Genomic DNA, 25,068 nt, shown 5'->3' on the forward strand with positions numbered 1-25,068 from the left:
ATACCTAACTAATATTTTATTATTATTACTGTTATCATTACAACATATACCTAACTAATATTTTATTATTATTACTGTTATCATTATAATATATACCTAACTAATATTTTATTATTATTACTGTTATCATTATAATATATACCTAACTAATATTTTATTATTATTAGTTATCATTATAACATATACCTAACTAATATTTTATTATTATTACTGTTATCATTACAACATATACCTAACTAATATTTTATTATTATTACTGTTATCATTATAACATATACCTAACTAATATTTTATTATTATTAGTTATCATTATAACATATACCTAACTAATATTTTATTATTATTACTGTTATCATTATAACATATACCTAACTAATATTTTATTATTATTAGTTATCATTATAACATATACCTAACTAATATTTTATTATTATTACTGTTATCATTATAACATATACCTAACTAATATTTTATTATTATTACTGTTATCATTATAACATATACCTAACTAATATTTTATTATTATTACTGTTATCATTATAATATATACCTAACTAATATTTTATTATTATTACTGTTATCATTATAACATATACCTAACTAATATTTTATTATTATTAGTTATCATTATAACATATACCTAACTAATATTTTATTATTATTACTGTTATCATTATAATATATACCTAACTAATATTTTATTATTATTACAGTTATTATTCTAATACATACCTAACTAATCTTTTATTATTATTATTACTCTTATTATTCTAATACATACCCATTTTTATTCATATGCTTATTGTTGTTATTGCTGTTATGTACACTGATTAGCCATAACATTAAAACCACCTCCTTGTTTCTACACTCACTGTCCATTTTATCAGCTCCACTTACCATATAGGAGCACTTTGTAGTTCTACAATTACTGACTGTAGTCCATCTGTTTCTCTGCATGCTTTGTTAGCCCCCTTTCATGTTGTTCTTCAATGGTCAGGACCCCCACAGAGCAGGTATTATTTATTTAAAAACTCCAGCAGCGCTGCTGTGTCTGATCCACTCATACCAGCACAACACACACTAACACACCACCACCATGTCAGTGTCACTGCAGTGCTGAGAATGATCCACCACCTAAATAATATCTGCTCTGTGGTGGTCCTGACCATTGAAGAACAGCATGAAAGAGTTAACAAAGCATGTACAGAAACAGATGGACTACAGTCAGTAATAAAGTGATAAAATGGACAGTGAGTGTAGAAACAAGGAGGTGGTTTTAATGTTATAGCTGATCAGTGTATATAGTACTATGTACATAGATATAATGCCATATATGTAAATAGCTATAGCTATAAATATACATTCATATTAATCATAGATATATGTTTACTGATATTCTCAGTTTTTTTCATTGCACAATACTACTATTTGCACTTCTGGTAGATGCTTCTGGTATCTAATCTATCTATCTATGTAGCTTACTATACTAAAAACAAGCGCTATCTTAAACATTTTATCTCTGGGTTTATTTTTTTATATTAATTTACTGTATATATGGGTAACAGACAAAATAATGGACTTAGTTACAATTAAAACATAGCTGCACAGGTAAGTTTTATTAGGTTGAATGCTGTAATTCATGTCAGGGCTTCAATTTGAAAAGCTTTTTGTTTAAAAATGCAAAACATAACATAACATGTAAGGTGCACAAAGCCTGTACATTATAAAGTAATATAGTCTAATGGCAGAGCTTCTTCCATATTTCCATATAAGATATACATGGATTTAAATATTTTACATACTTTTAACAGGCAATTTTGGTGGAAACATTCTTTCCTGAAAATGCTCACACATGAAATAACCAGCTTATATTAATTAAACTGATAAAAGGTTAATAATGTATTTTCAAATAATCAATGATCTACATATTACTGTCAAATAATTGTAAAAATACAAAACTAAAACTGGCTAAATTAATGTACAGTAGCTTGGTTTTGTTTGGACGAAATGAATCTATTTATGTGCAAGGAACCGACTCCAAGGATTTAGGGTCGACTCTAAATTCTTAGAGCGTGAAATTTAGGAGCCGACTCCAATTGAATCAGACGTAAACCAAACAAGTACGACGCGGAATTGAATTAAAATACATGAACGTTTGTTGGGAAAAAATAATTTAAATACTTACTTTAGAAATGATGACTAAAAAATACATTTAAATGAATCGTTTCGCTCTATGTAGAGACGCTGCTACCAAGCACTGCTGGTACCGTTTTGAACTCATCTAGACTAGATGCAAACAGCTGATACATGAAGTCAAAGTGAAAGACTGAGGTAAACATTACCTGTTTAAATTCACTCTCAGCTCCTGTCCGACCACATACACCGTGCGAACAACATGACCAAACTCAAGTCGGAGTGATCGGGAAGACATTATTGTGCCGTGTTTTTCTATCACTGAGCTGCACCAACTTTCGGATCAGCAGCTTTTGTAGCCGGTGCAGCAGTGCCATGTTGCATTTATGGGTTACGAATTACCGTTACGTATAAGGAAACATCATATGTACACTGGCTGCGTCTCAAATCGATGTCTAGTTCCTCACTTACTTCCTTATAATGCTCCACACGTCCTGCCCTAGGTTAAAAAGAGCACTACCAACTGTCTGTACTGAATTATGCAAGTAAAACCAGTAAGGTATACTACAAACTGCATTATATGTCAGAAGGTTGCTGGTTTAAGCCCTATTACTGCCTAGTTGCCACTGTAGGGCCCCTGAACAAGACCCATACCCTCTATTGTTTGCATTGTATTCGGTCACAGCTTTAAACCATGTTGAATAAAAGCATCTGTTAAATACATTAAATGTAAAAATAAATATTGGGCAGTTGTCCGGAGGGTCCAACACTATCCGGAAACACTGGTTACATCCTGGGCAGGGCACCAATTCATTATAGGACAACATACAGTAACCTAATCACTGACTTCCGCCAATTACATTTACATCACAGCATTTTTAGACACCTTTTTAAAACAACTTATAAATTTGACCAAATACAATTCAGTTCTCCCAAGGAGCTAACAGTGACAACTAGGAGGTGACTGGGTTTGCACCAGTGCTCCTTCTATCTATTGTCCAGTATCTTAACCTCGGCACTAACACTGTCCCTGCAATACCATGTGTGATTATAATAATTAGTAAAATAATTATTAAAATAATTTGTGTCTTGATGTTGGATGTAGAGTTTCCAGGTCATAGAGGCATCTGTCACCTCCTTCCGAGCAATTTATATTATTGGTACCTTGTTAAACTGGTATTCGGAAGATTATTTAAGAGATTAATTTGGATTTTAGGGACTTGACAGAAGTTCTGAATATTTTACTTGGAGATGTTCCAAGGTTTAATCATAGTTGTGGTCGTATCTGTATAGAATGATTGTTTCTGCCATTAATTTTTTTTGCTGTGCTTGCTGTCTGTTTGTTGGTGGTGAATTTTTTTTTCTTGGTCCCCACCCCCAATGTCTAACACTCTCCTACACCCTTGCCACCATGTGTAAACAAAGCCACACAATGAACTTCTTTTTGAGAAGTAGGATAGTAACAGATACAAAAAGTGTAAGTACTTTTACTGTCTCAAAGCCAAGGAAAAGAGACTTTTGAGAGTTAATGTGGCTGATTTAAATCAGTCCTGCAAAGAAAAGGTGAACTAAATTTATTTCACAGTAATTTAATTAAATAATAATAAATAATAGAGAGCCTTTAGTAATGGCAGTAATTGCTGTCAATTGCTGTGGTTTAACAGATATGTTTTATTTAATTATCTAAAATTTGTAGCAAATCTTCCTTTGAGACAAACAAAAGCGTGGCAAATAGGTTTGTCACTGCACTTTACATTGAAGGTGTGTCTTGAATGAATATGGATTAACCCAGTGACATGTTATTGCTGCACTAGGCAGAGCTGTTTAGCGAACAAATATTATCTTCTCAGTTAATACTAATCCTGTATTGTCCATTTCAATAATGCACACATATACCATTTTTATTTTTGCCATATGTATGTGCTATTTCTGTATAACCAATTACACAGTTCGTAACTGCATTATTTTTTTCCTCTATTAATGTCATAAAGTTCCAGACAGTCATTTAATAAAGTTTAATTACTCTGCTGAACCACAGTGAGAGAAATAGTTGCAATTGGAAATATTCAACCCCCCTGACTTAAAAAAAATACTAGGGTGATGTGAATTGAATTGAATGAAAATAAACTGAAGTCTATGTTAAAATATATACTGATACATACAAACAATTTTGAGAACATTATTTGTCACAATCTTGCTTCTAACACCTCTCTTGTGAAATCCAGTCATTCTTCTTCTGCCAAAGCTTCCAGCTCATTAAGGTATGCTGGCTTTATTGCTGTCTTTCAAATCCCACCAAGGACTTTCTATGGGATTTAAATCTGGAGACTGAGAAGACCACTCCAACATATTCCAGGACTGATTCCTTAATTAAACTTTGGTTGACTTGGAAGTGTGCTTAGGATCATTGTCTTGCTATAAAGTCTGATGATGCCAGGTATGTCTATGAATTTATCATGCCATATGGTCATGACTGCCAGTTCCTGAAGCTAAAAAACATCCCCAGATCATTGCTGACCACATCATCACTGACCATATGGGAAAAGTATTCTGTGGCGTGTGTAATTAAGTTCGACCGTGAAGTCTTTGGTTGTTAAGTAATGTTATGTTTGCCAATGACACATTTGTCCCAGCCTTCATCAGGTCATTTTGTAAGTGTTTTGCAGTAACACTGGAGTTTTGCATTGTTAATGAGATTGCTACAGCCCCTGGGTGAAATTTTGGGCTTTTCCCTCTGCCACACAGGTTTTCTACTGCACCTTAGGTTTAAACACTCCTTGCAAGCAAACATTGTGCAAGATCTTGAAAATCTTCGAATACCTGTTGCCCTTTTGGTGTTATAAAAACAATATCCTCTCAGCTTTTGTGACAGCTCTTTAGTTTTCACCATGATTGCAACACACCTTAAACACCCTAAATCATCTGGGTGGTGTTTATATAACACATTACAACTGAAGCAAATGAAGGCTGGTTATTAAGTTTCCAATAGTTTAATCATGTGTAACCCATCTTTTTGTCATACAAACAAGCAGCAGGTTTTAAACTGAGCAATCATGTAGGGGTTGAATAACTGTGACATGGCAACATTAGCAAAATATCCTGCTACTCTAAAATACTACGTATTTTATTTTCTATGTTCATTTGTTATTTCATATAAATTATAAATACTTCATTTCAAACAAAATCTATCTCTACAGAAGAGATTACAGTTCTAAATCCTTATTTACTTTGGGTGGTAAATATTTCTGAATGCAACTGTATTTTCAAATCAAGAAAATTTACATAGTGGTAAATCTACCGAGTAAAAATTTCCATAAGAGCTCATCAAACGAGCTTGGAAAACATTTAAAAACTGCAAATGTCTAGAAGCTACAGCAAGGGCAGGTGTTTATGACTTCTTAGACCAAAAGAGTCTAGGCAAAATGGTATTCATGAGAATTCATCAGCAAAGAGAAGACCACTGCAAACCAAGAGAACATATCTGGTTCATATCCCCAATCCTTAAAGAATAAAATCCAATAGTGAGACTCTTCATAAGTTTTTGGACAACAGTAGTCTCATTAGTCATTTTACTACACTATTTATCCACCTTTATTTGAGACACATCCACTGAACGGTTATGGTTGAAGTATATGCCAATTAATTGGTAAAGCATTTACAGAAATAAAAATACGTTTAAAAAAAAGCATCGAAAATACACACCCACACACAAACACACCCACACACATTTACCTGCTAAGGTTAATACTCAGCTCTGTTCCGACCACATAAACAACCGGTATCGCGGTGTTCATTTTGAGGCGGAGGGTTCTTTTGGGCATGTTGGTGTTGGTTCTTCTTTGCAGTGCTGGCACAGAGTCTCTGGATTGCTGCTGCTCCATGGTGCTGTTCCTCTACCTGCAGTGTGCAGTTGATCTCTGTTCTCGGGTGTCCTGTAGCTTTGTGTAGCTGGAATGGCCTCCAGCGCAGAGCTATAAAAGACTGGGCGTGTGCTCACCTGCACTAGATCATGTACACAGATATGTTTACCCCCATGCTTACTCTGTTGAACAATGCAGGTAGCGTTCCAGCCACAATAACTGCTAACATGTATATAAGTAAACTTTGGAAAATAAATGATAAAGCTTTAGCTCTAGAATTTTGTGTGGAAGAATTCATAAAAAGCATTTAAAAAAAAACTAAAGACTGCAAAATAACCTGCATTATTATTTGTAAAATATGGTCTGGTTTTTAACCATGTCATAATAATAGAAGAACACATTAATTTAACAACACGCAAACTATTGGACTTTTCGTGTCGTTATCAAACACATTGATTTATAGTTAGGAATCCAGCCCGGGCTAGACTTTAATTAAGAGTAATAGGTACAGTGTATCACAAAAGTGAGTACACCCCTCACATTTCTGCAGATATTTAAGTATATCTTTTCATGGGACAACACTGACAAAATGACACTTTGACACAATGAAAAGTAGTCTGTGTGCAGCTTATATAACAGTGTAAATTTATTCTTCCCTCAAAATAACTCAATATACAGCCATTAATGTCTAAACCACCGGCAACAAAAGTGAGTACACCCCTTAGTGAAAGTTCCTGAAGTGTCAATATTTTGTGTGGCCACCATTATTTCCCAGAACTGCCTTAACTCTCCTGGGCATGGAGTTTACCAGAGCTTCACAGGTTGCCACTGGAATGCTTTTCCACTCCTCCATGACGACATCACGGAGCTGGCGGATATTTGAGACTTTGCGCTCCTCCACCTTCCTCTTGAGGATGCCCCAAAGATGTTCTATTGGGTTTAGGTCTGGAGACATGCTTGGCCAGTCCATCACCTTTACCCTCAGCCTCTTCAGTAAAGCAGTGGTCGTCTTAGAGGTGTGTTTGGGGTCATTATCATGCTGGAACACTGCCCTGCGACCCAGTTTCCGGAGGGAGGGGATCATGCTCTGCTTCAGTATTTCACAGTACATATTGGAGTTCATGTGTCCCTCAATGAAATGTAACTCCCCAACACCTGCTGCACTCATGCAGCCCCAGACCATGGCATTCCCACCACCATGCTTGACTGTAGGCATGACGCACTTATCTTTGTACTCCTCACCTGATTGCCGCCACACATGCTTGAGACCATCTGAACCAAACAAATTAATCTTGGTCTCATCAGACCATAGGACATGGTTCCAGTAATCCATGTCCTTTGTTGACATGTCTTCAGCAAACTGTTTGCGGGCTTTCTTGTGTAGAGACTTCAGAAGAGGCTTCCTTCTGGGGTGACAGCCATGCAGACCAATTTGATGTAGTGTGCGGCGTATGGTCTGAGCACTGACAGGCTGACCCCCCACCTTTTCAATCTCTGCAGCAATGCTGACAGCACTCCTGCACCTATCTTTCAAAGACAGCAGTTGGATGTGACGCTGAGCACGTGCACTCAGCTTCTTTGGACGACCAACGCGAGGTCTGTTCTGAGTGGACCCTGCTCTTTTAAAACGCTGGATAATCTTGGCCACTGTGCTGCAGCTCAGTTTCAGGGTGTTGGCAATCTTCTTGTAGCCTTGGCCATCTTCATGTAGCGCAACAATTCGTCTTTTAAGATCCTCAGAGAGTTCTTTGCCATGAGGTGCCATGTTGGAACTTTCAGTGACCAGTATGAGAGAGTGTGAGAGCTGTACTACACACCTGCTCCCTATGCACACCTGAGACCTAGTAACACTAACAAATCACATGACATTTTGAAGGGAAAATGACAAGCAGTGCTCAATTTGGACATTTAGGGGTGTAGTCTCTTAGGGGTGTACTCACTTTTGTTGCCGGTGGTTTAGACATTAATGGCTGTATATTGAGTTATTTTGAGGGAAGAATAAATTTACACTGTTATATAAGCTGCACACAGACTACTTTTCATTGTGTCAAAGTGTCATTTTGTCAGTGTTGTCCCATGAAAAGATATACTTAAATATCTGCAGAAATGTGAGGGGTGTACTCACTTTTGTGATACACTGTAGCCTTTACTTAAACTATACTTTTTCTCCAAACTTTTACCGCGTCCGATTGCCCTGATTGCATCATGCTTCCTCTCCATTAATGCCGATCCCCGCTCTGATTGAGGAGAACGAAGCTAACCCACGCCCCCTCTGACACAAGGGCAGCAGCCGTATGCATTTTGTCACCTACACTTTGACGAGTGCAGTGCGGATCAGCCCTGTGTACGAAGAGACACATCCTGACAGCACTCTTTTCCCATCTCTGTGCAGGCGACATCAATCAGCCAGCAGAGGTCATAGTTGCATTAGTTATTAAAGAGTCCCTATCCAGATTTAATATCCCACTCCTATCTGAACAACAAGCCAATCGTTGTTCATGTGGCTGATCAGCCCAGCCGGCTGATGTATTCGAGATCCCAGCTCTGGTGTCCCAGCGTGTGTTTTTACTGCTGCGCCACCTGAGCGGCCACTAAAACTGTACTCAGCACCAATTTGCATTGATTTATTTATTTTTATAAAATGTTACTTTCTTTAATTCCTGGTAAAATATATTTGACTATATATTAACTAGGTTTGTAAAACAGTCTAAATAAAACAGGTCTAACTGCGTAACACCTACAGGTTTAGCCTGTGGCAGGTAGTCATTATAGGATAAGCATTTTCAGTAATCCTACCAGGACTAAACCATTTTAGATCCTCCCCTGGGTTATTGTACACGGACAATAACCTGTAAAACATGATAACACATTAAGGCTTTTAATTGTAAAAGTCTGTGAGAAAAACCGTAAAATTTCTGTACTTGCACAAAAATGTAAATGTTAGTGGTATGTAAGGATTCAATTATTAGCATGTCAGGACATTTAAGGTATGCATAATGCAGGCCTAAGGTGACTTTCAGCTTTAGGGAAATAACATGAAATAACAGGTTAGTGATTCTACTGATTATACACTGGCAAAATTGTGTAAAATGTATTTCTTTATTTTTACCATATTTGTGACCTATAATCTGTGTGATTTAATTTAAAAAACAACCAAAATTGTTCAGAGGAGCAAAATAAGAATAACAATTAAATTAATGTACTCAAAATCAGGGATGTGGCTCATTCAGAATGAACCAATCACATTCAAATTCATTTTAAATAGTAGTACACCTGCCCTTAATTAAAGTGGTTATAACTATAACCCTATATAAAGTTTATATAAATATAAAGTGGCTTTTGATGTAAGATTCAAGAGTAAGAGTTTATGCAAGAGTTTATGAAGTATCAAAAGGTCAGGAGAAGGTTACAAAAAATTTCCAAGGCATTAAATACACCATGGAACACAATGAAGACATCTTACATTGACGTCATGAACAAGAGGACAAAATATGGGACAACAGTAACTGAATGCTTCTCTAAAATGGACATGAAAGGACAAGAAGAAAACTGGTCCAGGAGGTTGCCAAGAGGACTACAACAAGATTAAAGGAGCTGCAGGAATTTCTACCAAGTACTGGTTGTGTACTACATGTCACAACAATCTCCCTTATTCTACATATATCTTGGCTGTGAAAAGGGTGGCAAGAAAAACATCCAAGTTTGTCTATATGTTGCAAAAATCTATATCAAGTCTGCCAAATCATGTGAAAACGTGTGTTATGGTCTGATGACACCAAGGTTAAACTTTTTGGCCATATTTCCAAAAGCTATGTGTGCCACAAATAACCAAAAGAACAGACAATGAAGTACGGTGGTGGCAGCATTATGCTGTGGGGCTGTTTTTTCTCTGGGGCTTTAGTCAGATGGGGGGCAGGGGTGTAACTATCGGGCGGGGGGGATCGGGGGTGTAGGTGCACTGGGGCCTATGCTGGAGGGGGGCGCTCCCCCCCCCCCCCCCCCCCCAATTGACTGCTGCACTTACCAGGTCGTTATTATTATACTACAATATTTTCGTTAAGTAAAAAATGAAAATAACATTTTTTTATTTTTTTTTGCACTGGGGCCCATGTAGTTACACCACTGGTGGGGGGATTTATGAACAGTCCCCAATAGCAGTCATTTTTAGCACAAAACCTTCAGGTGAAAATGAAGAGGAATTTTACTTTTCAGCATAACAATGACCCAAAGCATACCTTCACATCAATGAAAAAATGGCTTTACCAGAATCCTAACCTAAATCCTACTGAAAATCTGTGGGGTGACCTAAAGAAGGCTGTGCACAGGACATGTCCCTGCAATCTGACAGATCTGGAGCACTTTTGTAAGGAATATTGGGTAAAGATTGCCACTTCAAGATGTGCCATGCTGATTCAACAAAGGATTAGTTTAATGGTGCGATGTTTATACAGGTTTTGGTTTGTTTTTCAGTTGAATTGTGCATATTATAGGTCACGTTAAGGTTTGATTTAAATTCTGAAATAATTTTTCTTGGTCTCTTTTTTTACATCACAGAAAAACTGCCATTTAACAGGGGTGTGTAGACTTTTATATCCACTGTATTATATTGCATGCAACCCTACAAGTATGGTCTAGTCTGTGTCTCAGACACTAAAGCGAAAAAAGATAACGGCTAAAACACCATCTGGAGGCATTCCTAGACCCTAAGCATGGGTGTTGTTAGAAATAAAACTGGGTATTAGTGAGACTGTATATTCAGCCTGCAGGAAACAAGTCTGCCAAAAGTGAAAATCTTTGCTTTTTAACTTCTTGTATACAACTAGTTAAGACTTTACAGTAATTGAAAGCTTCAAAACTCAGCTTTACCATGCTGTCATTATTGCGTCTCTTGAATCTAATCCTCAAACTGCTCAGTTTGTAAGATTGCATTTAATGAAAGCATTTGCCAAGTTAATTACCTAAACTGTTAACATTTGTTTCCACCTCAGCAGACGTGTAGTATAGCTGACATTGCTGAAACCACCAAAATCTCACTTCTCTACTCTGTGAAAATCCTTTAAAATGTTACAATGCACAATTTAACAATAGTGAGTCTGTCTGTCAGTCAGTCAGATGGCAAGTTAATAAGTGTAACATATATTCAAAAATAGTAGAAATTAGGAGAGAGAGAGAGAGAGAGAGAGAGAGAGAGGTTTTATCTATATACGAGTACATATTAAAACGAAACAACGTTCCTCCAGGACCAGGGTGCAATATAGAACAAAAGTGCAAGACAGTACAGTACAGTGCAGGTAGACAACAGTTCAATAAATACAAGAAGACCTAAAATAAATACAAAGAGACATTCATAATCTAAAGAGTAATTAAGTAAGACAAGACTAGAGACAAGTGTTGGTCAGTACATGGTACTGAGTAAATAATGGGTGAGGTAGAAAAAACATTCTGATATGCCAAGGTAATGTTTCAAGTATTATTCCGGCATATAACGTTTCAGTTTAGAATTAGAATAATTTTATAACGTCCAGATGTGCAGGTATTGTACAGAATAAGTTATGTTTATCAGTCAAGTCAAGTCAGACTCATTTATATAGCCGTCTGTCCCACCTAGTAGGGGCATGCCAGGTTCCTGTCCCATCTTGTAGTAGCACACCAGGTTCCCTTCACATCTAGTAGGAGCAGCATCGTTGACCCTGCAGTCTCGACTTGCAGTCATTAACCTCGGGAGGGTAAACAGGTTTACATCAGAACCACCTCGGGGTAAAAGAACAGAAGATGTAGTTACAATGTGAAATCGTATATACAGTGGGGGAAATAAGTATTTGATCCCCCGCTGATTTTGTAACTTTACCCCCTTACAAAGACTTGAACAGTCTATAATTTTTATGGAAGGTTTATTTTAACAGAGAGAGACAGAATATCAACAAAAAATCCAGAAAAAAAACATTAAATAAAAGTTATAAATTAATTTGTATTTAATTAAGGGAAATAAGTATTTGATCCCCTACCAACCAGCAAGAATTCTGACCACCATGGGCAAGACCAAAGAGCTATCAAAGGACGTCAGGGACAAGATTGTAGACCTGCACAAGGCTGGAATGGGCTACAAGACCATCAGCAAGAAGCTTGGTGAGAAAGAGACCACTGTTGGTGCGATAATTCGAAAATGGAAGAAATACAAGATCACAGTCAATCACCCTCACTCTGGAGCTCCATGCAAGATCTCACCTGGTGGGGTAAGAATGATTCTGAGAAAGGTGAGGTCAGTCCAGAATTACACGGGAGGAGCTTGTCAATGATCTCAAGGGAGCTGGGAGCAGAGAAATGCTGGATATGACCCCAAGAACACCATCCCCACCGGGCATTTCTTTGTCTCCAAACACGGCGAGTGGAGTTGATGCCAAAGAGCTCAATTTTGGTCTCATCTGACCATATCACATTCTCCCAAGCTTTCTCTGAATCATTCAGGTGTTCATTGGCAAACTTCAGACGGGCCTGTACATGAGCCTTCTTGAGCAAAGGGACTTTGCGGGCACTGCAGGATCTCAATCCATTACGGCGAAGTGTGTTACTAATGGTTTTCTTGGTGACTGTGCTCCCAGCTCCCTTGAGATCATTGACAAGCTCCTCCCGTGTAATTCTGGACTGACCTCACCTTTCTCAGAATCATTCTTACCCCACCAGGTGAGATCTTGCATGGAGCTCCAGAGTGAGGGTGATTGACTGTGATCTTGTATTTCTTCCATTTTCGAATTATCGCACCAACAGTGGTCTCTTTCTCACCAAGCTTCTTGCTGATGGTCTTGTAGCCCATTCCAGCCTTGTGCAGGTCTACAATTTTGTCCCTGACATCCTTTGATAGCTCTTTGGGTCTTGCCTATGGTGGTCGAGAGATTTGAACGGAAGAAACTGATTCTGTGACAGGAGTCTTTTATACAGGGACAGGACTAATTTGTGTGCCTCATGGGCACATAACCGGTCTGTGGGGGTCAGAATTCTTGCTGGTTGATAGGGGATCAAATACTTATTTCCCTTAATTAAATACAAATTAATTTATAACTTTTATTTAATGTTTTTTTTCTGGATTTTTTTGTTGATATTCTGTCTCTCTCTGTTAAAATAAACCTTCCATAAAAATTATAGACTGTTCAAGTCTTTGTAAGGGGGTAAACTTACAAAATCAGCAGGGGATCAAATACTTATTTCCCCCACTATATATATATACAGGTATATACTGTATATATATAGTCCCTCAGTTCAGGGGGAAAATACAACACTGCAATTCTGTAGACACGAAAAGAAGAATCCTTTTTAGAATCTTGAGAAAAGACAACCAGACCACCTTCAAAAAAAAAGGTAAATCATTTAAGATGACTGTCTATTTTATCAGCTCCACTTACCATAGAGCAGCACTTTGTAGCTCTACAATTACTGACTGTAGTCCATCTGTTTCTCTGCAGGCTAAAAAAGTATGTAGAGAAAGTGATGGACTACAGTCAGTAATTGTAGAATTACAAAGTGCTTCTATATGGTAAGTGGAGCTAATTAAATGGACAGTGAGTGTAGAAACAAGGAGGTGGTTTTAATGTTATGGCTGATCAGTCTATGTGCTAGCTATTGGCCTTGTACTATTTTAAGTTAGTTTATATGTTTGTTTGTTTAGTAGCATTTTAACGTCATGTTTTACACTTTGGTTACATTCATGACGGGAAGAGAACAGAATGCCTTTATTGTTATTGCACAACGACATTTTTTTGTAGTTACTCATTACACACACAAGGTTCATCAGTTCACAAGGTTATATTAAACACAGTCATGGACAATTTAGTATCTCCAATTCACCTCACTTGCATGTCTTTGAACTGTGGGAGGAAACCTGAGCACCCGGAGTAAACCCACGCAGACACGGGGAGAACATGCAAACTCCACACAGAATGGATCTGGAACGCCCCACCTGGGGATTGAACCCAGGACCTTCTTGCTGTGAGGCGACAGTGCTACCCACTTAGCCACCGTGACGTCCAAGTTAATTTATATACTGAAAAGGTTAAAAATAAATATTTTAATTGAGGTAAGGTTGTTGTAGCTAATAATCTCTAATCATAGTCATAGTTGTAGATTAGATGAATCATTGGTTTTAAATACAGTACACTAAAGATATTAATATTCATCTCACTGATGAATTGAATCACTGTTTTTTTTTTTTTAAAGAACCATCATCTCACAGTTATAAAAAGAAAGAGAAACATTACAGTTAATGGACAACTAGCACAATTATTATTATGTTAAAATTACATGATAGGTAGGACTGTGAAGACGAATAAGAAATGCTGAGAAAAATGAAGAAACACTGAATATAATAAGAAGGAAATATAAGGGGCCGCTCAGGTGGTGCAGCGGTAAAATACGCTAGTGCACCAGAGTTGGGGTTCTGAATGCATCGCATCGAATCTCGACTCTACCTCTCCGACTGGGCTGGGCGGCAGCATGAACAACGATTGACTGTTGTTCAGGGTTAGAGGGTTGAGAGTCGGATCATAGGGTAAACAGTAAATAGGGCGGCAAGGTGGCTTAGTGGGTAGCCAAGACAAACACATGCAGTCAGGTTAATTGGAGCTACTAAAATTGCCCTAGGTGTGTGTGTGTGTGTGTGTGTGTGTGTGTTTGCCCTGACTGCCGACCTGTTTCCCACAGTGAATCGGACCCACCGCGACTCTGAATACGATAATAATCAAGCGTGGTAAAACAGACAATGAATTAATTAAAATAGCAAAGGAAAATAAAATATAGAAAAGAAAAGATTAAGAATTTAGTGGAACAATAACTTGTCCACAGCGCCCCCTCCCGTCCCAATTTGTTTTACACACATAAGAACTATGGCAATTTAAAATAATGTCAAATGAAAAAAATGATTATTATTATTTTTATTTAATCTGATCTTATCCTGTAGATGTCCCTTTTTATTAACGTATGGTGTGGGTACAGTTGGTAACAAAGCAACAGCTACAGTTAGTGATTGTATACCCACAACGTTAATTTCCATGGGTGTCTTATAAAATGGTTAAATATCAGACAGTTCTGTCTACCTGATGAAGTATTCAGTATACAGTATATACACCGATCAGCCATAACATTAAAATCACCTCCTTGTTTCTACACTCACTGTCCATTTTATCAGCTTCACTTCATATAGGAGCACTTTGTAGTTCTACAATTACTGACTGTAGTCCATATGTTTCTCTACATGCTTTGTTAGCCCCCTTTCACCCTGTTCTTCAATGGTCAGGACCCCCACAAGACCACCACAGAGCAGGTATTATTTGGGTGGTGGATGATTCTCAGCACTGCACTGACACTGACATGTCAGGCCCGGACAACATCTCTCCCTCCTGTCTCAAAGCCTGAGCTGACCAACTGGCTCCAATTTTCACACGTATCTTCAACAGATCCCTGGAACTGTCTGTAGTTCCCTCCTGTTTCAAACGCTCCACCATCATCCCGATCCCCAAGAAACCCTCCATAACTGGACTGAATGACTACAGACCGGTAGCTTTGACATCAGTAGTCATGAAGTCATTTGAACGATTGGTGCTAGCCCATCTGAAGGAAATATAGGGCTAACAGGTCAGTGGATGATGCAATCAACATGGGCCTTCACTACGTCCTGCAACACCTCGACTGCCCTGGGACTTATGTAAGGATCCTGTTTGTGGACTTCAGCTCAGCTTTCAACACTTATTTTTGCTATTCTTTTTAATAGTTTTTATACTTAGATCACGACAGAAATGTGAAGTCCTAGATCCTAAAACTTGTAAAGTTTTCAGTTTCCTGATTGCATGTAAATCTGTCCTGTTTCTGTCTAATTTTAAGAAATTGTTCTATATTTGTTGTTCTCTCTCATAATTTAGCTAATTTTTAATGAACTGTCTTATGCTGCTCTCTTTGTTTTTATCTTAATTATTCTTGATGTTGATGTACTATTTTGATTTTGTACTATGATTTGTATGGTGTATGTACGTATTTGTTTTGATTATTTGTCTTATGTAAAGCGTCTTTGAGTATCTTGAAAAGCGCTATATAAATAAAATGTATTATTATTATTATTATTAGAAAGATACCATCAGCCGGAAACAAATTCCTTGTGTGTATCCACATTCTTGGCCAATAAATCTGATTCTGATGGTGGTGTGTTGTGCTGGTATGAGTGGATGAGACTCAGCAGTGCTGCTGGAGTTATTAAACACCGTGTCCACTCACTTAGACACTCCTATGTAATTAGTCCACCTTGTAGATGTAAGGTCAGAGACGATCGCTCATCTATTGCTGTTGTTTGAGTTGGTCATCTTTTAGACCTTCATCAGTGGTCACAGGACGCTGCCCACGGGGTGCTGTCGGCTGGATATATTTTTGGTTGGTGGACTATTCTCAGTCCAGCAGTGACAGTGAGGTGTTTAAAAACTCTATCAGCACTGCTGTCTTATCCACTTAAACCAGCACAACACACACTAACACACCACCACCATGTCAGTGTCACTGCAGTGCTAAGAATAATCCACCACTCAAATTATACCTACTCTGTAGTGATCTGTCCTGACCATTGAAGAACAGCATGAAAGGGGGCTAACAAAGCATGCAGAGAAACAGATGGACTACAGTCAGTAATTGTAGAACTACAAATGGACAGTGAGTGTAGAAACAAGGAGGTGGTTTTAATGTTATGGCTGATCAGTGTAGAGTTCGAAACTAAACTTGAGGCTTCCACCGTTCAGCTGACTGAAGCGAACATGTTTGTTTATTAGATGTTTGGAGAAATGTCGCCATCTGCAGGTTGACCGGCGTTTGGCACAATGTTGCAGTGCGCATGCGCGGGACAGGGGCCTCGCACGTCGGTGCAGGAGAGCTGCTTTTGTTTTCCATCAGAGCGAAGTGCTGGAAGAACATTTGAAAACAAAACACACTCCTGCAACACTTCATACCATCCTCGGATGCTTTAAACTGTATTTATGGATTATTGCATGCCACCCTGCAGGAAAGCGGGTATATTCGGGGTGTTTTGGTGCTGGATGTGAATCAGTAGTAGTGCTGCAGAGAAAGAGAAGAGGAAGGCGGAAGAAGAAACCGGAGGGAGCAAACTCAGCCATGGATCAAACACACACCGCTTTTATTTCACACCCGATTTGTTTCGGTCTTTGGTTCGATTTAAATTCAAAGGCGACTTTAACATCTTTATAAAACTTAGTTTTCCCGGTTGGCTCCTGTTAAGTGTGTGTGTGTGAGAGTGAAAATGGCGGCGGCCTGGCCCATCCCCCAGGCTCTGTTTATGGTGCTAGTGAGCGCTGCTGTGGGACTCGATCCGTGTCCATCTCCCTGTATCTGTACACAAGCTGCTGATGGAACTAAAGTGCTGGACTGCAGTCGAAAATCCTTACCTGATCCTCTTCTGGAGATCCCAGCGTGGATCACTCATGTGTAAGTTTCAGGCCGAGTTTAACTGGTTGTTTACATGCTGGTAAAGCTCAAGGTTCGTACGGAGCTACACAGTATAGTTCTGTACAAGGAACCGTGAGTGCATCTATTTACACACACAATCACATTACTGCAAAAAATCAGATTAGCCAAGTAATCAGATTGTTGGTATTTACGTGATATTCGGTTATCTGTTTATAATCAATGCCAGTTTATAGTACTGTAGTAAGTCTGATTAGAAATTGTTTACACTTTTTATGTTATTAATAATCTTATTATGGCTAACATCAGACCTTTCATGTGTAAATCTAATCCAAATATAAGAAACATCAGACCTTTCATGTGTAAATCTAATCTAACTATAAGAAACAACAAACCTTCCATGTGTAAATCTAATCCAAATATAAGAAACATCAGACCTTCCATGTGTAAATATAATCTAAATATAGGAAACATCAGACCTTCCATGTGTAAATCTAATCCAAATATAAGAAACATCAGACCTTCCATGTGTAAATATAATCTAAATATAGGAAACATCAGACATTTAATGTGTAAATCTAATCTAAATGTGGGAAACATCAGACCTTCCATGTCTAAATTTAATCTAAATACTAAAAACATTAGACCTTTCATGTGTAAATCTAAATATAAGGAACATCAGACCTTCCATGTGTAAATATAATCTAAATATAGGAAACATCAGACAGTTCATGTGTAAATCTAATCTAAATATAGGACACATTAGACCTTCCATGTCTAAATTTGATCTAAATACTGAAAATATCAGACCTTTCATGTGTAAATCTAATCTAACTATAAGAAACATCAAACCTTCCATGTGTAAATCTAATCCAAATATAAGAAACATCAGACCTTCCATGTGTAAATATAATCTAAATATAGGAAACATCAGACCTTCCATGTGTAAATCTAATCCAAATATAAGAAACATCAGACCTTCCATGTGTAAATATAATCTAAATATAGGAAACATCAGACATTTAATGTGTAAATCTAATCCAAATATAAGAAACATCAGACATTCCATGTGTAAATATAATCTAAATATAGGAAACATCAGACCTTTCATGTGTAAATCTAATCTAAATATAGGAAACATCAGACAGTTCATGTGTAAATCTAATCTAAATATAGGACACATTAGACCTTCCATGTCTAAATTTGATCTAAATACTGAAAATATCAGACCTTCCATGTGTAAATATAATCTAAATATAGGAAACATCAGACAGTTCATGTGTAAATCTAATCTAAATATAGGACACATTAGACCTTCCATGTCTAAATTTGATCTAAATACTGAAAATATCAGACCTTTCATGTGTAAATCTAATCTAACTATAAGAAACATCAAACCTTCCATGTGTAAATCTAATCCTAATATAAGAAACATCAGACCTTCCATGTGTAAATCTAATCTAAATGTGGGAAACATCAGACCTTCCATGTGTAAATATAATCTAAATATAGGAAACATCAGACCTTCGTGTAAATCTAATCTAAATATAAGAAACATCAGACATTCCATGTGTAAATATAATCTAAATATAGGAAACATCAGACATTTCATGTGTAAATCTAATCTAAATGTGGGAAACATCAGACCTTCCATGTCTAAATTTAATCTAAATACTAAAAACATTAGACCTTTCATGTGTAAATCTAAATATAAGGAACATCAGACCTTCCATGTGTAAATATAATCTAAATATAAGGAACATCAGACAGTTCATGTGTAAATCTAATCTAAATATAGGACACATTAGACCTTCCATGTCTAAATTTGATCTAAATACTGAAAATATCAGACCTTTCATGTGTAAATCTAATCTTACTATAAGAAACATCAAACCTTCCATGTGTAAATCTAATCCAAATATAAGAAACATCAGACCTTCCATGTGTAAATATAATCTAAATATAGGAAACATCAGACGTTTCATGTGTAAATCTAATCTAAATGTGGGAAACATCAGACCTTCCATGTCTAAATTTAATCTAAATACTAAAAACATTAGACCTTTCATGTGTAAGTCTTAATATAAGAAACATCAGACATGTTATGTGTAAATCTAATCTAAATATAGGACACATTAGACCTTCCATGTCTAAATTTGATCTAAATACTGAAAATATCAGACCTTTTATGTGTAAATCTAATCTAAATATAAGAAACATCAGACCTTCCATGTGTAAATCTAATCCAAATATAAGAAACATCAGACCTTCCAGGTGTAAATACAATCTAAATATAGGAAATATCAGACCTTCGATGTGTAAATCTAATCCAAATATAGTAAATATCTGAGCTTCCATGTGTAAATCTAATCCAAATATAGTAAATATCTGAGCTTCAATGTGTAAATATAATTCAAATATAGGGATGTCCCGATCACGTTTTTTTGTTCCCGATCTTTAATTTTGATCTCGATCCGATACCGATTCTCAAACCGATACTTGTATTTTCTAGATATTGTCTAGATAAGAACTAGATAATACTGTTCACACAGTGCACACTTCAAGTACATTACAGTTATTCAAATTAATCCAATGTACATGTTTAACAACTGAATAGCTCTGCAGTGCTGTAGGAAATAAATTGCCTGCATCCAAGCTATTGCTTAATGTTCTTTTACAAAATAAAAGTAAACAAACCTAGTGCAGCATTGTAGTAAAAATGAAGTGAGATAATTACAGTTTCACTTTGAACTTTATATTCAAAGAACATAATTCTGTTTAATGCAGTGATACACTAAAAATGAACAAAAATCTCCACTCACAAGTGGTGTAGCAGCTTAACTTAAATATTAAAAAAAACAAATAAGTTACTTAACAGCATTACAGTAAAACCTGAACACCAAAATAAAATGGAAAGTCACTCTTGTTATGAATGATGGACGGGTCTATGCAAAGTGAGTGTGTTTTGACCCTTTGGGGCTTCCATAGTGCATGGGATAGCGTGCTCGGCTCTGGCCGTCCGCTATTCGGAACAGAATAAGTTAATAAAGTGTTTTGCTCCCGACAATTAGTGAATATACCGTGTATTTTATTTCTTTATTAAGCGAGTGCATCACTACGACGCTCGGTTACATAACTAAGCCAATCAGAGAGCTTGATACTGAGATGTCGTTCAGTCTTGTAACACGTAAACTCGTAAAAGCTGTATGTTATGGTCCTGAAGTTTTCATACTCGGATTAGAAGTTATTGTTTTGTAAACCGGTGTGATCCTTGACTCACACACCATATAAACAGTAAAATTCTACAGTAATGAACGCAGCTCTGCTCCTACCGCCTCGTGAAACGCTCGCAGTGCAGACATTACACCGCTGTTGGACAGCGGACATGCTGACGTAAAACAAAAGATCGGGTTATGATCGGCATTAGTAAAGCCGATTTCTGATCAGTTAAAAATGCCTTGATCGGCCCCGATCCCGATCTGTGAGATCGGATCGGGACATCCCTATTCAAATATAGTAAATATCTGAGCTTCCATGTGTAAATCTAATCTAAATATAGTAAACATATAAGCTTTCATGTGTAAATCTAATCCAAATATAGTAAATATCTGAGCTTCCATGTGTAAATCTAATCTAAATATAGTAAACATATAAGCTTCCATGTGTAAATCTAATCCAAATATAGTAAACATATAAGCGTCCATGTGTAAATCTAATCCAAATATAGTAAATATCTGAGCTTCAATGTGTAAATATAATTCAAATATAGTAAACATATAAGCGTCCATGTGTAAATCTAATCCAAATATAGTAAATATCTGAGCTTCAATGTGTAAATATAATTCAAATATAGTAAACATATAAGCTTCCATGTGTAAATCTAATCTAAATATAGTAAACATATAAGCTTCCATGTGTAAATCTAATCTAAATATAGTAAACATATAAGCTTCCATGTGTAAATCTAATCTAAATATAGTAAACATATAAACTTCCATGTGTAAATCTAATCTAAATATAGTAAACATATAAGCTTCCATGTGTAAATCTATTCCAAATATAGTAAACATATAAGCTTCCATGTGTAAATCTAATCTAAATATAGTAAACATATAAGCTTCCATGTGTAAATCTAATCTAAATATAGTAAACATATAAGCTTCCATGTGTAAATCTAATCCAAATATAGTAAACATATAAGCTTCCATGTGTAAATCTAATCTAAATATAGTAAACATATAAACTTCCATGTGTAAATCTAATCTAAATATAGTAAACATATAAGCTTCCATGTGTAAATCTAATCTAAATATAGTAAACATATAAGCTTCCATGTGTATATCTTATCTGAACATGGAAATTGTCTGAATTTCAATAAGTTTATATAATCAGACATGGTGGTGGTGTGTTAGTGTGTGTTGTGCTGGTATGAGTGGATCAGACTCAGCAGCGCTGATGGAGTTTTTAAATACCACACTGTCACTGCTGGACTGAAAATAATCCACCAACCAAAAATATCTAGCCAACAGAGCCCTGTAGGCAGTGTCCTGTGACCACTGATGAAGGTCTAAAAGATGACCAACTCAAACAGCTGACTTTACATCTACAAGGTGAACCAACTAGGTAGGAGTGTCTAATAGAGTGGACAGTGAGTGGACACGGTATTTAAAAACTCCAGCAGCGCTGCTGTGTCTGATCCACTCATACCAGCACAACACACACTAACACACCACCACCATGTCAGTGTCACTGCAGTGCTGAGAGTGATCCACCACCCAAATAATACCTACTCTGTGGTGGTCCTGTGGGGGTCCTGACCATTGAAGAACAGGTTGAAAGCAGGCTAAAAAAGTATGTAGAGAAACAGATGGACTACAGTCAGTAATTGTATAACTACAAAGTGCTTCTATATAGTTAGTGGAGCTGATAAAATGGACAGTGAGTGTAGAAGCAAGGAGGTGGTTTTAATGTTATGGCTGATCGGTGTATGTTTAGTGTTAAATGTAATTGTTTAATTATCTAATATGTGTAATGCTGGTTAAAGCTGGTTTTATTCACATCGCAGTAGTAGTAAAGCTGAATTCTTTTTTTTTTTTTTTTTTTTTTTTTTTTTTTTTTTCAGTAGAGGTGATTATAAGATGATTGAGTTAAGTTCAAATAACATTGATGGAACTGTGCTGATAAACAACCACATTGTTTTATTTTGTTAATCAGTGTTAATCAGTATTATATAACCCATCATGTTGTTTTTTTCTTGCTCATTGGTTAAAAGGTTGTTAGTTAATAACACGTCCGCTCTAAAACCTCTCTGTTGTTTAAGCTGTGATTTGGTTTTTTATTTGTGGAAGCAGTGCATATTATTCTGCTTCCACCCCTTTCTTAACTGAGGCAGCGTCTTTAATTAGAGTCGTGCACTATGTGGTGTATCAGTGTACTTTTATACTTTTTTGTATACATTTTGCGGTGCTTTCCTTTGAACTTCAGAGAACTTTGTTAAAGCAGTATGACTCTGTAACAAAGCATACACACACTATTACTATACTACTATCACGTATGACCATGTTTTGGTGGTACAATACTGTTCTTATTGAATAGTGAGTTTGTAATGAAACTTTTGCCTTTCAAAATGTTTAAATTTTGACTTTCTAGTCCAAAGAACAATATCTAAAGCAGCTCTGAAATTCCTTTTGGTTATCAGTGATTTTCTGCCTTTCAAATATCTCATTGACATTTTTTTGTCTTTTCTGGTCTCATCCCAAATGTGAAATTATAAATGCTGTTCTTCTTTGAAGCAAACAAGCCCTGCAGTTCCTCCCACAGTCCAAAGACATGCAAGTGAGGTGAATTGGAGATACTAAATTGTTCGATATAACCTTGTGAACTGATTAATCTTGTGTGACGAGTAAATTACCTGTCCTGTCATGAATGTAACCAAAGTGTAAAACATGACGTTAAAATTCTAATCAACAAACAAACAAACCTGTTACCCATACCCATACTTACCCATACTCATACTATCTGAAAAAAGCAGCTGTAAATTGGATCTGTTGCAGTGAATAATGTTGACTATGTAAAAGGTTGTAAAATAATTGTTGTTTTTTTGTGGCATGGTGTCCTAATTCTCCTCAGTATGGTTGTCTACAGCTGGTGATCTTTTTTGTGCCAGTGCAAATATTACTAGTTTAATTGCTCCTATTTGACTGAACCACAGAAACAGGCCATGGATATTCAAAGTTTAGGTAGTTAGGGATGTCACTGGGGGCCATTGCTTAAGTTTGAAAATCATCTGTATGAACAGTGTAGAAGTACAAAGTGCATGGAACAGTGGGCTGTTTGAAAGGGTGCGAAGAATACTTGAATTATCTTCTTATCTTAAGGAAAATAGTCCAGATCTCATTTAAGAACCATCTTAAAACAAGCCTGCCAAAAAAAGAAGCTGTTCAGGGCTGCTTTACTGCCAATGGAACTGGTGATTTGCAGGAATGATCAAGTCAGGTCAGGTGAAGTGTATTTGTATAGTACTTTTCACAATAGACATTGTCTCAAAGCAACTTTACAGACTCCAGGACCAAAACCTCCTGTTGAGCAAGTTGAGGGCAACATTGGCAAGGAAAAACTCCCCAACTATTACAAGGAAGAAACCTTGAGAGGAACCAGACTCAACAGGGACCTTCATCCTCCTTGCACGCCCTAGAAGATAATTTGAATTAGATTAAATAACCAGACAAGAGTAATAAATTTTTTTTTTTTTTTTACCACAGCCAGACTGTTAGCCAGATAGTTGAATCCTCGACACCGTTGTGTCCCAGTCAAAACAATATTAAAATTATTTTCAGTAGCTAAGTCATGCTAAAATAGCACTTGTCTGGTCTTTCACAGTATATGATTAATTTGTAATTTGGTTTTGTTGATTGGACATGAAGTTGACTTTATTTAATATACTGAAGCAACCAAAATCATTGTTTGTTGACACTTATTCACAGTTGGCAGCCCATTATCGGCATCAAATTAGCTCCATGTCAAAGTATAATAGATGATAATAAAGTACCAGCACTTATGCCAAGTTCACGCTACATGACTTTCCAAGTCGTCAGGTCGCTGTACAGTTCACACTACGCTACATCTCCCAAACTACATTTTGTCACGAAAACAAACGCGAGAAGTGACGAGGGGGTTAATGATACCATGTCCAAAAATGCACGTCAACAAGTAGCGAGCGATCAAACTTTGTGCGCTGATGTGCAGCAAGGAGAAAAAATAAATGAATCTGAGTGGATTTGGCTAAGCAAGCAGCAGGGATTGTTCTATAGTGAGTTGGAGGTTAATAAATATTTTTTGCAATGCAAAGTTGGTGTTATGTTTTATAGAGATCAGGTCAGAAATACTGTAAAACTTGTGTGTGTGCCGATGTATTCTGATATAAACTATATTATGTCTCACCTTTTTACAACTCCTCTCCTGCGTTTCCGCTCACCCCAAATCTTGCGTTCTCATTGGCTGTTCGACATAGCACCCATTGCCAGTTGTGTGACTCAGATCCAGATATTTGACAAGCTAGATATCTCTCTTCTCGGCAAGCTTCTCGGATCAAGTTGTTGAGTAGTTCACACGTAGCGATTGAGAGCCGAGT

At 36.8% G+C, this 25,068-nt stretch overlaps 2 protein-coding genes across 2 annotated transcripts in view; one reads left to right on the forward strand and one right to left on the reverse strand.

Moving 5' to 3' along the window:
* padi2 (peptidyl arginine deiminase, type II) overlaps positions 1-2,483 on the reverse strand; it is a 31,625-nt gene extending 29,142 nt beyond the window's left edge. Inside the window, exon 1 of the mRNA XM_062996613.1 lies at positions 2,343-2,483. Coding sequence (XP_062852683.1) covers positions 2,343-2,431 — 89 coding nt within the window. The 5' untranslated portion in view covers positions 2,432-2,483. The remainder of the gene's footprint in view (positions 1-2,342) is intronic.
* Positions 2,484-17,274: 14,791 nt separating this feature from the next.
* lrig2 (leucine-rich repeats and immunoglobulin-like domains 2) overlaps positions 17,275-25,068 on the forward strand; it is a 35,836-nt gene continuing 28,042 nt past the window's right edge. The window contains exon 1 of the mRNA XM_062996614.1: positions 17,275-17,459. Coding sequence (XP_062852684.1) covers positions 17,275-17,459 — 185 coding nt within the window. The remainder of the gene's footprint in view (positions 17,460-25,068) is intronic.

Source organism: Trichomycterus rosablanca, chromosome 6 (assembly GCF_030014385.1).
Source record: "Trichomycterus rosablanca isolate fTriRos1 chromosome 6, fTriRos1.hap1, whole genome shotgun sequence".
Taxonomy (NCBI): Eukaryota; Metazoa; Chordata; class Actinopteri; order Siluriformes; family Trichomycteridae; genus Trichomycterus; species Trichomycterus rosablanca.